General features: G+C 40.7%; 2 protein-coding genes across 8 annotated transcripts in view; one reads left to right on the forward strand and one right to left on the reverse strand.

Annotated features, from left to right (window-relative positions):
• ctbp2a (C-terminal binding protein 2a) overlaps positions 1-16,277 on the forward strand; it is a 67,991-nt gene extending 51,714 nt beyond the window's left edge. For 3 of the 7 annotated variants that reach the window (XM_037973449.1, XM_017430196.3, XM_037973448.1), the window contains 7 exons: positions 5,745-5,889; positions 6,466-6,672; positions 8,582-8,796; positions 9,690-9,820; positions 10,047-10,174; positions 10,254-10,377; positions 11,996-16,277. In XM_037973449.1, coding sequence (XP_037829377.1) covers positions 5,745-5,889; positions 6,466-6,672; positions 8,582-8,796; positions 9,690-9,820; positions 10,047-10,174; positions 10,254-10,377; positions 11,996-12,179 — 1,134 coding nt within the window. In that variant the 3' untranslated portion in view covers positions 12,180-16,277. Of the gene's footprint in view, positions 1-5,744; positions 5,890-6,465; positions 6,673-8,581; positions 8,797-9,689; positions 9,821-10,046; positions 10,175-10,253; positions 10,378-10,648; positions 10,727-11,995 lie in introns of all 7 variants that reach the window. The other 4 variants (XM_037973450.1, XM_017430205.3, XM_017430214.3 and 1 more) reach the window with 2 other exon arrangements.
• zranb1b (zinc finger, RAN-binding domain containing 1b) overlaps positions 15,926-17,081 on the reverse strand; it is a 15,797-nt gene continuing 14,641 nt past the window's right edge. Inside the window, exon 11 of the mRNA XM_017428854.3 lies at positions 15,926-15,959. Coding sequence (XP_017284343.1) covers positions 15,926-15,959 — 34 coding nt within the window. The remainder of the gene's footprint in view (positions 15,960-17,081) is intronic.

The following is a 17,081-nucleotide window of genomic DNA, read 5'->3' on the forward strand; positions in this document are numbered from 1 at the left end:
GTTTCTCGGCTGGCCTGGGAACACCTTGGGATTCCCCCGGAGGAGCTGGCCCAAGTGGCTGGGGAGAGGGAAGTCTGGGTCTCCCTGCTTAGGCTGCTGCCCCCGCGACCCGACCCCGGATAAGTGGAAGAGAATGGATGGATGGATGGATGGGATCGCCTGTTCAATTTTGAAGTGATGTTCCGTCATGTAGCTCTCAGTAGTTAGTATCGTATCTGCTGTGACATCGGTCATAGAGCACAGAGTACGAAGAAAGAGGCAAAAGTCTTTGACCAGGCTAGCCAGGCTAAAGGTTAACCAAACAAGGGCTTTATTTTTTGTGACACCAATTGCAACTGATATAACTTCAAAAACGACCAGGCTATACTTAGTGTGGACTGTACCTATAAATATGCATAAAAACTTTTTCAAAATGTCTCACAGGCTAAATGACTTAACAGCAAGGTTTGTTTACTTAAGCTAATAAGTCAGGGTCACAAGTCTTTGCAGCTGTTATTTTGTTGGTCAAAAGCAGAAAAGTTTGGGAACCACTGATCTAAAAGCAGGTGTGGCCAATCAAGGGCAGTGACAGCCCATTGAATTGGCAAATGATAATTTTGGCACGCAGAGTGTGAATGCACAGCATTTGGAATATTTTATCCTGTGATTTATTGCAGTTCAATCAGTTCTTTGTGATCCTGATAATGTGCACAATGATCATGATAGATTATATATATATATATATATATATATATATATATATATATATATATATAGAGAGAGAGAGAGAGAGAGAGAGAGAGAAAGACTGAACTGACTGAACTGATTACGCTGCGTCATTATTTATTTACCACTGAGCCAAAGATGCTGAAGCGGTGTTTAAAGAGCAGAAGCAGCAACATGCTTCTAATCAAACACACTTGGTTAACCGATCATCATTAGGCGTGAGATCGGAAAATTCATCCGTTTTCTGGTGATGACGTGCGTGCGCTCGCATACGCAGACACGCAGGCCATTCCACGATCGCAGCTGTATCTACATAAACGTCACTCTAACTTCTGAACTGTATCAGCGTTCCTTGAACTGTTTGCGTTCTGCTCAGCACAGTATAATCATCCCCGTCCTCCTCCTCCCCTGTAATGTTTTAATGATATTTCAGCCCACTGACTCGTCCCGCGCTCCCAGTATAGCTATAATGGTTTCATCACTGACGCTAATCCCACTGTGAGCTGGAGAGCAGCTTTGTTAAATAAAGAGGAGGAGAAGGAGGAGGAGGAGGAGAAGGATGGTAATAGAAATGCAGTGGAATTGTTCTCAGCCGGAGTGGGTGAAACATTTGTCTTGTTTTACTGTCTGCACACCGGAGCCAGCGAGCAGCAGTTTTTACAATCCAAACTGGAGGGTTTGTGGTTTCACACACTTGACAAGAAAAGAAAAAAAGAAAAAAAAGAGCCAATCAACTCGGGTTGTTTTAGTTTCAGAGAAAATGCTGCGTCCAGGGAAAAAAAAAAAACCCTTTTAGTAGCTGATTCACAGTTAATAAGCTGTCTGTTTTACTTTAATGCTCACCAAAAAGACACGACATTAAAACTGAAAAATGGCAGAAAATCCAAAACAAATAGCTGATGTTTTTGAACTTCTTTATTCACGACACTTGTTCAGTGCGGGAAAATGTCACACAAGCGGAGGGCCCATCTGGACGCGTCCACGTTGGCCGCAGTCCCACAACTCTAACTGCACAACAGAGGGTGCAGGGGGGCCACGCATATGCACAAGCTCTCCAAAACCCCCACCAAACCAGTGTGAGCAAACCCAATCCTGCTCGTGCCGTTTTGTTGGAGCAGCCTGGAAGGTTTCAGACGCAGCGAAGGATTTCAGGAGTTTGTGGGATTTGTTCTGAACTGCAGANGGACTGAAATGGCCAGAAACAAAAACAACTACATCATTTCACTTCATTTAAATAAACTAACATATTGTTAACTGCAATAAGAGTTATATGATAGTTAATTTTCCCATCTTTTTTCATTCCAATACATATGTATATATTTGCTCCTGCTCTTTCCTTTTAATTTTTGTCAAAATGAACCTTGAAGTCTTTTATCGCTCTTTAGAGTTTTGCCATCAGTGTGAATGTCCACTATTTATGTCTGATGGACAAAATCTCTCAAAATACAACTGAAAGTCTGGGAGAGTTTTGGCTGTTTGTTCTGACTAAAAAGCAAATTATGCAAGCGATCTCTCACTAGCTGTAAAGGAATCCAGTCATGTCCTTGGAAAAATAAAACTGACTTTACAATTGCTGTACAATTTAATAATAATGATAATAGTAGTAGTAGTAATAAGTAATGTGCTTTTTAGGTGTCTTTGACTTCATTCCTTTGATAAAAAAAACTGCTGGCTGCTATTTTAGTGAAAATTCAAATACGTGATCTATTAAAAAAAAGGATGCTCATCAGTATCAAAACTTCCTACTTCTTACCTCACATGCCAAAGTTTTACACAAAGCTCTCACAGGATCTGTTGGGGATGACTCTCAGCTACTGTCACACTAAACGTTAGCGCCATGTTTGTTAAAGTGACTGATTTATAGCCTTTTTTGCGTGTTTCCTGAGGCTGATTAGCTGTGGTAGCCACGTTGTATTGGATTAACACCAAACGGTAATCAGTCCTAGATGTCTATCCAGTGATTAATTCCTAAAAGTATTTCAGACAGCTGCAGATTTCAGATGCAACAGAAACCATAAGCAGGACTATGTTAGTTATATCAACCTCAGATGTGTGCATTTGCTGCATAAACAAGCAGACACAGAGTGGCTTTACTGTCACACCTTTAAAATCGCGTCGCTAAGCAACAAACCGGATCCGAATTAGTCCATAAACATGTAGTTCAAGCGTATCCTTTCCACTATGCATTAACATGAAAGGTATTGATGTAACCGTCTCCATTTGTTGATGCAGCGGCAGTTTACATTTGAGTCCTCTTTAAATAATATAGTCATAGTTAAGAGTGGCCATCAAATCAAGCTGGGTTTTTTTTTTTTTTTCCCTGAAAGTACTTTACAACACAAAAAAGAAGGAATAAAAGATTGGCCTATCGTCTGAGAGTAGAGACTGACCATTTCAGAGTGAGCATATTCCACTAAAGCAGGGGTGACAGGAGTTCTCTTTATGTACACTCTGCATTTTGATTAGTCCTCCAGTTTAAGTGCCAGGAAAATTACACGGTGCATGCATAAAATGATGATTACAAAGTTAGACGTTTCTTCTTCCACTTCTTCTTTGAGTCTAGACTCACCAAATTGGCCTACTTTACCAAAACGCTGATAAATGCTTGACATTAACTTACAATTTTTTTATTGATCTTTAAAGACAGAGATTTTTTTTTTTTTTTTTTTTATCGAACCCCGCAACTTTTACTTTCAGAAACGAGAGTTGCTCAACACCCGGAGGAATCCAATCAAACGATTCCTCGGCTCGTCTTTTGTCTCAGCGTTTGAGCACAACCTTGACGGAAGTGACTCCGCTGTCATCTCTGTAATGACTCTGCTGCCAGCAGGTGATTAACTTAGCATTATGGAAGAAAGTCTGGCTCGGTAATGGAAAAAGCCCTGGACGCTGGCTAATTAACGCGCTGTATTTCTGAGCTCGAGCACAGAAATGATTAGCTTGCCTTAGCTTATCATTAGTGCTGAAAGACACAGGCACGACTACCCGTGGCTCACTCCGGCGCTTCAAATCCAAACCATTTAAACTCACTGTGTTTTTAATTTAAATATAGGCCTTTTGAAAAACCTTAGGGCCTTCTATTTTTCTTTGCAACATTCCCCGCAATAAAATTAATGGTCTTCCTCGCAAGAATGCACGACGCCCATCGCCTCTCATGCCACAGTTATAAACTATAATTATCTCATGTTGGGAAAGGTTAGAGCCATTAGCATTATACAATGTAAATATGTGCAATCTTTAACAGTATCCTGTATGATCTGTTGGTCCTTTGAGAACAGGTTGTAAATAACTCTCAGCTACCGCCACACTGAAATAGCCATTTTTTCCCATTAGTTGTGACAGCCATCTTGAATTTGGTTGACTCCAAAGGTCAATCAGTTGGAGATGTTTAGCTAATACGCTAAAATCTGAGCGTTTCATCAAAATCCATCCAGTCGTTCACGAGACCAACAGTGTTGACTCAAACAGTTATTGCCAAGGATTTAAACAAAGAATTTGCTCAATGTGCAGTGCTCAAAGTATGTGTTTGGGATGATGCTCGGCTACTACCACTCAAGATTTTAGCTCAATATCTGGAAAACTGGCTGACTTGCAGCTATTTTTGTGTTTTCTAAGCTCAGTTAGTTGTGGCAGCCATCTTAAATTGGGTTAAGTCCGAAAGGTAATCAGTTGTAGAGGAACATTCAGTAAATACTTTGCGAGCGTTTCAATGAAATCCGTTTAGTGGTTCATGAGATATTCTACAAACGGACAGACAGAGTCGAATCTGATGGTTAGCGGTAAAGTTTTAAACACAGTTGTGACACAATCCGTTAGTGCTCAGAGTACTAGTTCAGAATGGCTCCCAGCGACTACCACACCAGATTTTAGCTCAATATTTGTAAAATTGGCTGAGTTATAAGCGTTTCTGTGTTTGCTAAGAGGACTTCGCTGTGGCAGCCAACTTGAAATATATTGACTCCAAAAGTTAATGAGTTGTAGATGTGCACCCAGCGATTACTTTCTGAACGTTTCATTAAAGTCTGTTGAGAGATTCATGAGGTTTTTTTTACTAAAAGTACAGACACACACACACACACACACACACACACACACACACACACACACACATAGGCATTGGCAAAAACATTATTGCTCCACTTCTCCTTGAGCAGCTGGCAAAAAAAACAAAATAGCAACAGTGCACTTTTGGGTTACCAGGTCCGGAAGAAAAAACAAGTTTAACACAACTACCGAACAAAAACAATTTCCAAATCCGTCGCTCAGTTGGTTTTTTTTTCCACCCACCAAACTTTCTCCTTGTTAAAATTCCTGCTGCTTATTGGTGAGCAACAACATGCTGTCATTTTCCAGTGGCCCCTCCAGCCGAGCCCTGCTGCGCTCACGTGGTGACGTTAATGCACGAGGGGCACCATAACCTTGATTTTAGCGTCCAAGTTCCTCTTATGTGTAACTCAAATAAAAAAAAAAAACGTTGTGTGGAAATACACGACTCTGCTAATCTGGCTCAGGTAGGTCAATTCTGTTAGTGGGTTGTGAATTGATACCGGGTGTTTAACGGCCTTGGCTCTCAGCAGCTACTTGTTTATACTCTCCGTTTTTTTTTTCTCAGCAGCTGTCAGTCAACTTTATTGTCCAGCCTGCACCCACTCTCTAACCTTGTTTGCATACAGTCGGAGTTAATGGATGGCGACAAAAAGCGGCTCTTGCGAGCGCTCATTATACGGCAAACGCACAGACGACGATTCATATTTTAGAGCACCCATAAACAATCCATTTGCATTTAGATGAAGAATGGCAAACGCAAACTTAGGTTCAGGAAAACGGGAGGCGGTGGGTGAAAGCACGCTTATTCACAGTGACTGCAACGGGTCGATCGTGCTCAAAAAATAAAGAAAAAAAGCGGATGAATATCAACGCCGGAACGATGATTAAGGGCAACAATGTGAGGCTGATCCAGATGGTTTTGTCTGTCTAATGGCTGTAGAGGAAACGCCGACATTACAGATGATGATGACATTCTCTCCGATGTCCCTCAGGTGCTAAACGAGGCCGTCGGCGCCATGATGTACCACACCATCACCCTGACCAGAGAGGACCTGGAGAAGTTCAAGGCGCTGCGCATCATCATCCGCATCGGCAGCGGCTACGACAACATCGACATCAAGGCCGCCGGAGAGCTCGGTGAGGCTGCGGGCGACAGGGGCGGATCACAGGCCGAGGTTGTTCCGAAGCAGGCGGTGATCGTACGCCGCGAATAACGAACAAGACGATTCATTTCAGCCCATATGGCTTAACTATTCACCGCGATGAGAGCAGTTAAATAATAAAACGGAGATGATGCATTATGGATAAGGATGGTGCACCTTTTCATTGGGGCCAAAGCAAACTCTGCTTGGTTATATTAACTTATCACAAACAACATATGTAGTAGAAATGATTTATTAACTGTAAGCGTGAGAGGTAATGGAACTGATTGCACATTCAGAGCAGATGCTCCAACTCATACAGAAGTCTTCCTCACGTTCCCATTTGGCCCCTTCAGCATATGTTTGGTATGAGAGCGGGATTTAGTGTGATATCCTAATTACTGTCGCTATTATGTTTCATCACGCTGGAATGGATTTCTTATGGTAATCCTGATATTTCTAACAGATCAGTGGGCTTTGATTCTGTACGTGGTAAGAAAAAAAACAGCTAAATATTACAAGTCGTCATTTAAGCTCCCGTGTTTTCCGGTGCGTTCTTTTCCCTTCCCAGGCATCGCGGTGTGCAACATTCCCTCGGCGGCCGTGGAGGAAACGGCGGACTCGACGCTTTGTCACATCCTTAACTTGTACCGGCGAAACACCTGGCTGTACCAGGCCCTCCGGGAGGGCACACGGGTCCAGAGCGTGGAGCAGATCCGGGAGGTGGCGTCCGGGGCGGCCAGGATCCGAGGCGAAACGCTCGGCCTCATCGGATTCGGTGAGAATCTCATTAGGGAACCACCCAAAACTGGTAGATTTCATTGCCGGGATTAACGTCCGGAGCGTACCTGTGAATGGTTTAATTCCAAAACCTCTGGCTTCATTGTGAAGGGAGCTAATGCAGCCACTTTGAACTGTATAAGAAGTGTGAAGAGAACCGAGATCAAAAGAAACCTTAAAGCTGCTGCCAGTGGCTCACAATGGTCACCATGGCAACCAGACATTGGTGTCTCTCACTTCCTGACAGCAAACTTAAGAGAGGCAGACAGAAACAGACTGAAAATTCAGCCTCACACAAAAACTGTATATTGGATCTTAAAAATTCTTGAGTCTTGTGATGGTCATAGATGTTAATGTTGATTTTTCTATGGTGTTTTATTTTATTATTTTATTTTATTTTATTTTTTTTGGAAGATATGACAAGTTCACTTCCAGTTTTGAAGAGAATATTTTGAGATACAATATAACTGAAGGCTGTGGAACATTCGGTGTGCAGTCTTTGTATTGTTGGGGAATCTGAGAGAAAACTATAAGTCCTATAGCACCGAGAGACACACACCAGGTAAAAAAAGACAAAAATGCCCATATATGTACCAAAAAGAGTTGTAAGAGTAACAAGAGTTTGTTTGCAAACTTTTAAATTTTTGCAGACATTTCAAACGTTAACTGTCAGAGGAACATTTCATGGGAAAGTCTACAAAAATCCTCAAATTTAAACTCTTGTATGTAAAAAACCATACAAGATATCAAACTGCAAGCTCAGATATGTAACTTCCAACATTCTGTGACTCGTTTAAACTTCAAATGATGTTTCCACTGCAAACTCTTTGGAGCTACAGAGATCCAAAGAGGGCTGGAGTTTCTCATTTGTTGCACCAAAAACCCATTGATCGCCGTTATTCTTTTCATGCGAGTTTTGTCGACGTTGTACGGTATGCTGCTCCCAATTGAGCCCGTGTGTTTTGATGTATAATTTGCATGTTTTATTCCAAAGCAGTGCAACGAGATACAGGACAAATTATTTTAACAAAATAGTAATTGGTGCGCTGGTAATAGGTGTGCTCCATGCTTATGCAATGGCACCTTAATTATATACTGACCGTGTGTAATCAGCCACAATCAGCCGCTGTTAGTGCACTTTCTGCATCAGTGTATGAAGTAAATGTTTCATTATCTTTGTGTTATTTCCACGAGCAAAAAGCTGCAGATCAGTTTGTCGGCAACATGCTGGCTGGGACACAAAATGTAATAATGGAATTGTTTTTAGATACGAATCGTCACACTAACTTGTAAAATCCAAATATTAACTGAGTCTAAAGCCATTGTCTGGTAAACTAATATTCATTCCAAGGATAACTTTTAAAGCCACAGAAAAAAAACCAAACAATTTTTTTCCTTCAAATTTTTAGTGCCGGTGGATTTTTACATGAAGACTGGGTAGTAATTTGTCAGCTTTTGTTTGATAAAATTAGGACAAAAGATTGCCACGTTGCTAAAAATCTGAAATGAATAGTTTTTACAGAGAATGATCACAGTATTTGACAAATGGCATTTAACTGAGCCACAGTTTAATCAAAGAGTTTAATTTATGAGGTAGATTAATCATTAACTAGAGCGTTTCTGCATGGTTGTACATTGACATACAACATCTAATGAATCGTTGCAAAATGAAGCTAAATGCCAACAAAAGCCAGATAACTGGTGCCTTACTATTAAAGCACCAGTTAGAAGACTTACTGTATGTTTACACTCAATAATTTAGTGGGTTATTGCAGAATAAGCACCGTTGAGCAACATAGTTAAAGCTCACAGAAGGATTTTTTTAACATCTGGAGAGATTTGAAAAGCAGCAAGTTTAGTAATCACTGACTTCAGTCAGTAACTCTTCTCTTTGCTTTTGCGTTTAGGTCGCACCGGCCAGGCGGTGGCCATGCGGGCCAAGGCGTTTGGCTTCAACGTGATCTTTTACGACCCCTACCTCCAGGACGGGTTGGAGCGCTCGCTCGGGGTTCAGAGGGTCTACACGCTGCAGGATCTGCTCTACCAGAGCGACTGTGTGTCCCTGCACTGCAATCTGAACGAGCACAACCACCACCTCATCAACGACTTCACCATCAAACAGGTGGGGCGTTATTAGTGCTTCGGAAGAAAGATTTTAGAGTTCATGCGCCGCAGGGCCCTCAGATGGGAAACGAAACCAGATCTCACTTAAAGGGGCGGTCGATGATTTCTTCTTTTTTTAATTTTTTTGTAGCAGTTTCCAAATTCATTCTGTCTGAACCACCTTTTAAAATGAATATCAGGAACAGGTAAGTCCAAAGTGGTGCAGGTGTTTAGTACATACGGGGGTGGATATAATACATGGTTCCTGTTCTTTTAGAACTTTAGGGTCGGACTGACCCAAACGTTGCCAAAGTGAATGTGTGTCGGGGCGTAGAATCAAAGAGCACTCTTCAGCATGCTCTTCACTAAAAATAAGTCAAGTGTGGAGGTTCTCAGGTTGAACAAACATGAATCTCACTAGAGCTGGTCCCTCACCCTGTTTTGTCAGGTCTCCTGACACGTATGTTCACTTACAAATTTTGAGCATTTCATTCTAAAATCTCTTATTTAGACCAATCTTTAATCTGTGGTGACGTGTGTCTCTCTCTAATGTAGCTGTATTACACAGATGTTTATCTCTGAAAGTGTTGCAAAAGAAACTCGTCGTCGTTGTAGCATTTTCCTGGCCACTGCTGCCACCTGGAGGTCAGACACTGAACTGCAACTGTTGATTAACAAACGTCTTGAGAACTTGAACTTTTTTTTTAAAGGTGAAAATTCAGAGAAATACAGCTTATGTTTACTTGAGTTAAAATATATATGCTTATTTTTATAAATGTCTTAAATGAAAAGGGACCAGTGTAATTTAAGTCTCTTGTTTTGAAACGCTTTATAACTGAAAAGTCTTTGTTGCTTTTGAACACTGAGTCATTAACAGTATATATATATTTTTTTGTTCTTGTGTGTGTTTAGATGCGCCAAGGGGCTTTCCTGGTCAACATTGCGCGGGGGGGTCTTGTGGATGAGAAAGCCTTGGCTCAGGCCCTGAAGGAAGGCAGAATACGAGGCGCGGCCATGGACGTCCACGAGTCAGAGCCTTTCAGGTGCCTTCGCCGTCTCCATCCATCCATCCATCCATCCATCCATCCATCCATCCATCCATCCATCCATCCATCCATCCATCCATCCATCCATCCATCCATCCATCCATCCATCCATCCATCCATCCATCCATCACTGTCTCATATCAACAAAATGAGAATGACTCAGTGGCTGCTTTGGCTTTTTTATTATGTCACCTAACCACCGTATCTTTCCAATGCTGAACAGTTTTTCCCAGGGTCCCCTCAAAGACGCCCCCAACTTGATCTGCACCCCCCACACCGCTTGGTACAGCGAGCAGGCGTCGTTGGAGATGAGAGAGGCCGCCGCCACAGAAATCCGCAGAGCCATCACAGGTACCTGTGTGCCTCCGAGCTCAGTCACACGTTTTGGTTTCTCCACTCACAGAAGTCCTGTGTTTCCCCCCCGGAACAGGCCGTATTCCTGACAGCCTGCGAAACTGCATCAATAAAGAGTTCTTTGTGACCACGGCGCCTTGGGGGATGATGGAGCAGCAGCAGCCTCAAGTTCACCCTGAAATCAACGGTGCGGCGTACAGGTAGGGGGTTTATTCAGACTCGGCATCGCGCAGAGAGAGCGTCTCATCTCAGCACCTGCTAGTGAGGTTTACCACGTAAGGAGGGGGTAGATTTTAGCAATTTCATGTATGTTTTAACGTTAACCCTTGCTTTTTTTTTTTCTTCTTTTTTTTTTGGAGAAATTATACCTAGAAATTGGCCCAAATGAATGTACCCCATGTCAAGTTTAGCCATCTTCATTTTTCAGTCAATATATTGTTTCAACCAGACTGAACTGCTTCTCTCACACAGCCGAGTGAACCAAACCATGGTACAGGCCATAGCAACGGGGGGAATGCAGGACAAATTATATACCTAATGCTCAAGCAGGTAAATGAAATGAAATGAAAACAAAACAAAAAAAATCATCCCTAATACCACCGAACCCAGCCGAGTTCTGTAGCTCCTATTCAGCGTAGCCCCCGTTCCCCATCAGTTCCCTGTGCTTCCCCCTTTACCCTCCCTGAACAGAATCGGACCCACTTCACATGGGATCGGTCTCGTCACTGACAGGTTTTTTTTTAATGTTGTCACATTTGTGTTTAGATATTATACACTGGACGTAGAACATATACTAAGTGGTGTTTCCTCCCCCCAACTTTTATGTGGTCAAGAGAAGTTTTGTGACTGGAAAGAGAAAAGATGGGGACAGACATGATGAGCGTGAGCTTTAATTCACTGAGGAAAGGCCAGATTGGAAAAGTTTCTTTTAACAAAACGATGATGTTCATTTTGTCCTTAAATGCAGGTAATCAAACAAACAAACAAAAAAAAAACAGCTATAAGGAAATAAAACGGATTTGATCAGAACAACAACAAAAACTTTTAAATTTCCTCAATTCTTTTCATTTTTAAGAATATTTGTATGCTATGGCTTCTATTATTCAGCTGTAAGAATTTTTGTTTCCTTGAGGCCGTTAACCTTAAATAATGATGGGAAAGTTGCAGAAAAATGTGTCTGTTTTTGTTACTTTATTACTACTTTAGTCAGATTAGCTGAAATAATCACATCGCACACGTCTGTAGTTTTGCTTTTGTATTTTGACTACAGATTTCTACAGTTTGAAGACACCAAAGTAACTCCATGCAAACCACCTGACGTCTCTGAGTTGTTTTAGTTTCCTGTAACACTTTTCCTTGCTGTGCTTGCTCTGTTCACCCAGACTATTACAGTTTTTATTGCTTATTTAAAAAATAAAAATAAGAAAAAACATTTGGGGAGAAGCTGTTATTGAATAACTGTCTACCTAAAATCTCAAAGTGGGAATTTTAAAGCATGAGGACTCTTGTTTTGTAGTTTGGGTGAATGACCTTTCTCGTTCCTGCTGAACCCAGATTAGGACCCCTAACATCCTCATTTGTTGCTGTATTTTTACACACATTTAACACCATGACACTTCATTCAATGCAAGCAAATTTGTGATGTTTTGTTGTGTATACGTGGCTTTATTTCAATTTAATTTTAAATTTCCAGCTCAAACCTTTAGGAGAAAACTGTCTTCTTCGGGGATCTGTGCAATTTTTTTTCTTTTTTTTAAAAAATTTGATTACATTTCTCTCGTTGTGACGTGTGTTGAATCACTCTCTGTCCGTCTCCAGATTCCCCCCTGGTGTGATGGGGATCGCCCCCGGTGGGATTGCTGGACCCATGGAGGGGTTGGTGCCCGGGGGAGTGCCCATCGCCCACACCCTGCCCCTGGGCACCCATCCGTCACAGGCCACCTCCCCGAACCAACCCTCCAAACACGGCGACCCCATGAGGGAGCACATGACTGAGCCGTAGACGGACTGCTGCCGCAGTCGGTGTAAAAAAAAACGAAGGAAGCGACCAAGTCAACCCATCAAACCATAAGCTTGACTTCAGCCATCTGGACCTACCAGCAAACTGCCTGCCACGCAACGTTTCACACGTTTTTTTCTTCTTTTTGTATGGAATCGCAAAGCCCGAGTGAGGACAGTGGATGACAGGACATGCCCGAGCTGCCACACAAAGACGGGACTGACCGTCAAACTCAAGCGCAGAAGAACCGAAACGTCTCCTCCCGTTATGTTAGTTTTAGTCATTTACTAAACGAAGTGATGTTTTTGTTTATATCTTTATCTTCTCATATATATTAGAGATATTCCTCTGGGCTTGTGGGACATGTTGCCAAGCGTAGGATGGAAGACCTGACCCACACCCTCCCTGGTTTAAAGGACGACCTTCTTTTCCCTTCAGCTTCACCCATTTCTTTGTGTCTTGTGTTACTTTTTTTAATTTTCTGTTCTTTTTTTTATTTTTGTTCATTCTCTATTCTGTGTTTTTGTTACAAATGGATATCTATTTTCCCCCCGTTCTTCAGTGTGTAACAATGAATGAATCGAAAGTTATGCTTAGCAGATCAGAAAAGTCCAGCTGGTGGCATCAGCAGCTTCAGAAATCTCAACTCGGTTTTTGCCCCCTTGATTTTTTTTTATTTTTATTTTGCTCATTGCTCCAGAATGTAAAGACAAGATGTGGGGCAGGATATGTGGATGAAGATTGGAACTTGTGAGACAGATCCTTAAAAAAAAAATGAAATAAATAAAATAATTTAAAGACAACATACAGCAGCTATCGCAGCCTTGCCGAGCCAGGGTGCTGATGATATTTGGTTATTAACAAAAGATTTCCTGTCAGCATCCCAAAGGACCTAATTTACATGACAGCAATGCCTTTGTGAGGAAAAAAAAAATGTGCTTAGAAAACTAGAAACAGAAAGTCTCTTACTCAGGAAAAATAATAATAATAATAATAATAACAACAACGTTCGACTGAAAAGAAAAGAAAGAAAAGAAGAAAAAAAAAACTGGATTACTGCTTTCCACGTCTTTCTCCATTGTGGTATTTTTTTATATATCAATTGTACATTTTTTGATGTTGACGTTTTTTCACTCCTGTTAGATTTGTATTGATAAATGTTCATATTACTGTAGTCTTACATGACCAGCCCTCCCCCCCACCCCANACGTCATAGTTTCTTCTTTGTTTCCCCGCTCTAATGGGAGCCAGCTGGGGCTCTGGGAACAAGCAGCGGCCGCGTTCATCCCTTTGGCTCCGTAACTTTAGAACGAAGTGGCTGCTAGCAGATTGTTTGGTTTTTAGTGTGAGTATTTGTATTTGTTTCTTGTATAAGGTGAACATATAGCATACAGTGCAGCTGGAACCAATAAATAAAACTTACTGTTCTGATTAATATTAGATAGAAGAATGTTTTTTTATATATACATTTTATTTTCCACCCCCCTTGGCACTGTGTTTCTCGGCTTCTCAAAAAGAACGCACAGTTTCTAATATAACTTCCTTTTTGTGTTTCATTAAAGGTGCATCATGTTGTTCCACAAATCCTTGACACAGTATGTGCCCCCTAGTGGTCGGAGATAAGTGCTGAGAGGAGATTTTATCCATGAATTCAATCCTTTTTTTTGTTTGTTTTTTATATATGAGAATAATATAAAATCTAAGTGTGATATGTTTATTCTTAAAGTCTCCTTTCTCTCAATAACTCAGGGTGTTTTTTTCCCTGCTGAAGTGAAATGCATCAGGTAATTCTTTACATAAAGTAAAAAGCTAGAATAAGGCCCTGTTCATACCTGGATCTACAGATAAGCTGCGGGTGGGTGATTCGATTGCAAGGGGACAGCTCTAACTGGAGGCGTTCACACCTGGCAGGTAAATGTGTTTCTCTGAGCGGATGTCATGTACACAGATACACACACACAGAGCAACAAACATCATCAGCAGGTCCGCTGATGTTTCCGTAAAAAAATCACAACACCTTCGGACAGCAGAACTACAGCAGATTATTGCTTTGACATGAACAGTTCAGAGCTACGTCAGTCGCACTTTTGTGGCGTTACTTCTTGATGAGCTTAACCACCCAACAGACAGACATAATACACCGACATCAGAGCAAACTACTGAACATTTTACCCTGTAGAAGTCCACTGCAGTAAAACACAGCTTCACTGTCAACATAACCTCAGCTGTTTATTTAGACAAATACGATGCAACATAATGCTGCTCAGAGCGAAGTTCACAGGGACTGCAGCCGGCTCGTTCAGCTCCAAAAGTAATCAGAACAAACATTATACTGAAGAGAAACTCACTCACCACAGAGCGTCCTGGTTATCCAATCTGATTAATAATTGAGTTTAGATAAACAGTTTGTTAAAACTTCTAGCCAAAAAAAAAAAAAAACATACAAAAAAAACAGCTGTATCTTCAGAATATTCTCAAGGTTATTTAATAATCTGTAATTGGCCTTCAGCTGAGTGGATGCTTTTTTACTCCTAGACGTGCAGATGATAACTCTGCTGCTGTGAGGCATGTCCGTTCAGGGGGTCCTGCAGTGAGGCTCAGGATCTGCAGGACCTGCAGTCAGACTACCAGACGTACGCAGAAAAGCGGGATCTGGACCGCATCCAAAGGTGGTTTCAGGCTGTTCACACCTGATCACTTCCTGGATGCTATTCAGTAACTACAGGTAGATGTTATGGTGGATAGTACTTTATATTTGTAGTTAGAGTTAATAAACTGTCTATACTTCCTAAGATAAGCGAGGCTCTATAAGCATAATATTAAACAGAATGTACACCTTTAATTATATTGTTGAGTTTCCCTATACATAAAGTACTGTGCAAATGTTTTGAACTCCTACTTATTTTTTTGTTTTGCTTATAAAGATCCAGACTTTCTTGAAAAAAATATAAAAAATAAAATTGTCTGTCAAAATAATAAAGAATAAATTAAATGAAAATACCCTAAGAAAGCCTGTAAACAAAATAGTCTGGCTTCATGAAACAAAATATAAAGAAATGAGGGATGACTCAGGACTTCTGCACAGTACTGTAAAAAATATTACAGGAATTTTGTACTGTTGTTGCATATAATCATTTGTGAAGGTAAAAAAGCATTAGGATACATTTCTCACCTTAAGGATTCAAGTTGTGAAATAAATACAGACTGACTCAGGAACTGAAGAAAATCAGTCAGGAAACAGTTCAGTTTGGACATTCAAAAAGGTTTTCCTTTATTATTATTATTATTATTATTATTGTTGTTGTTGTTGTTTTTTTCATATTTTGCCTGTTCTTTGCATTACACTCTGTTTAGTGAAGTCAGGCCTAAATTCACAAATCATCATAGTCACAACTGCAACTATTGCATAAATACAAAGCAACATACAGGTGATGCTCAAAACATGGATGACATAAATGAAACACAAAAAAAGGTTACAGTACGCAATGGCAAGAAAAAACATCCACAGCAAAAAAACAAAACAAAAACAAAGGAGTTGACACACTTTTTTTAAATTCTTTTTTTATTTATTTTTTCCTCTCAGCTTTGGTTTATTGTGTTGCAGTTTGAAATGGAAACGATGGGTCGACAGCAGGTTTTACAGAGAAGCTGAACGGACGTGTACCACAAAGCAAATACTTTCAGGAACGAAGGGACAAACGGGGTGCGGAGGACAAAAAAAACGAGACAAATGCGACTCGGAGGGGGTTTTACGCAAACATTGAACGTGTCCCACTCATTTGCCTGGAAAAAAAAGAAAAGAAAAACGGAAAAAAAGCACCAGATTTTAGGCATCCATATGAGGTACTAAATCTCATGCAACAATGCAAGTAAACTCTCCACCGCCGTGATCGGTTCTCTCCTCACAGGAACAGTGTTTCTGTGCAACGAGTCTTCATTGAAAATTGAGGGAATAATTAACAAAACCACACGCACACACATACACACACAGGAGAAAAAATATACAGAAAGCTCTTATTAAAAGTCGAAGTCTTCAAACAATAAATATGCAGAATAAATTCGAACAAAATGCACGCACGCACGTGCAACTTCTCCGTTCAATCAGTCGGCAAAAAAGTAAACCAACATGAACGTTAATGTGCTAAACCTTAGTGAGTGTAGATCCGACTTGTGAAGGGCAAATCTCCCTTTTAAAAGCTTCATAAACGATCAGTATTTCAAGCAATGATACTGGTTTTAATTAGAAATGTTTTCATAAATGTGCAGTGCTTAATTATAAGGATATACATTATTCTTCTTCTTCTTATTATTATTATTATTATACAATCTCTGGTTTTCTGAAGATAACATGTATTGGCTTTGTCCCTGTCTGTTCAAACACAAACAAAAATGCTAAACAAGCCAACTCTTATACAACTGGAAAAACATCAAGATTAATTTGGAAGTGTGCTTTTGTCAGTGCCCACTGAACAGATAGAAAGTGTTGATTTAAAATAAATGCTGGTATATTTGCTTTAACGTGTTTTTTTTTTTTTTGAACAACCACATGCATTTACATCTATGGAGAAGGAGTACGTCTTTCCTTTACATTTGAAACTTAAATCAAAGGGTTATTTGCATTTGTAAACCTTTATTCTCACCCAATATTTTTTTTTGTCAGTCTTACATTGGTCTGAGTAAAGTGTTGAATGTCCGAGTGCCTGTGTAGGTCCAGAAGAGCAGCCGTGTCTTCTGTAGCTTTGGAGGCAAGAGTCAGGGGCTTGTGGGTTTCCTGACCTCTGCTGAAGGCTTTCACAGTTTGTCCGTGTCAAGAAAGGAGAAAGAAATAATAAAATAAAATAAAACATAACCAGAGAAAAACTAAGAAAGAAAGAAGTAGGAGGAGCCCTGCCCCCCCCCCCCCCC

This window comes from Kryptolebias marmoratus, linkage group LG22 (genome assembly GCF_001649575.2).
Source record: "Kryptolebias marmoratus isolate JLee-2015 linkage group LG22, ASM164957v2, whole genome shotgun sequence".
Taxonomy (NCBI): Eukaryota; Metazoa; Chordata; class Actinopteri; order Cyprinodontiformes; family Rivulidae; genus Kryptolebias; species Kryptolebias marmoratus.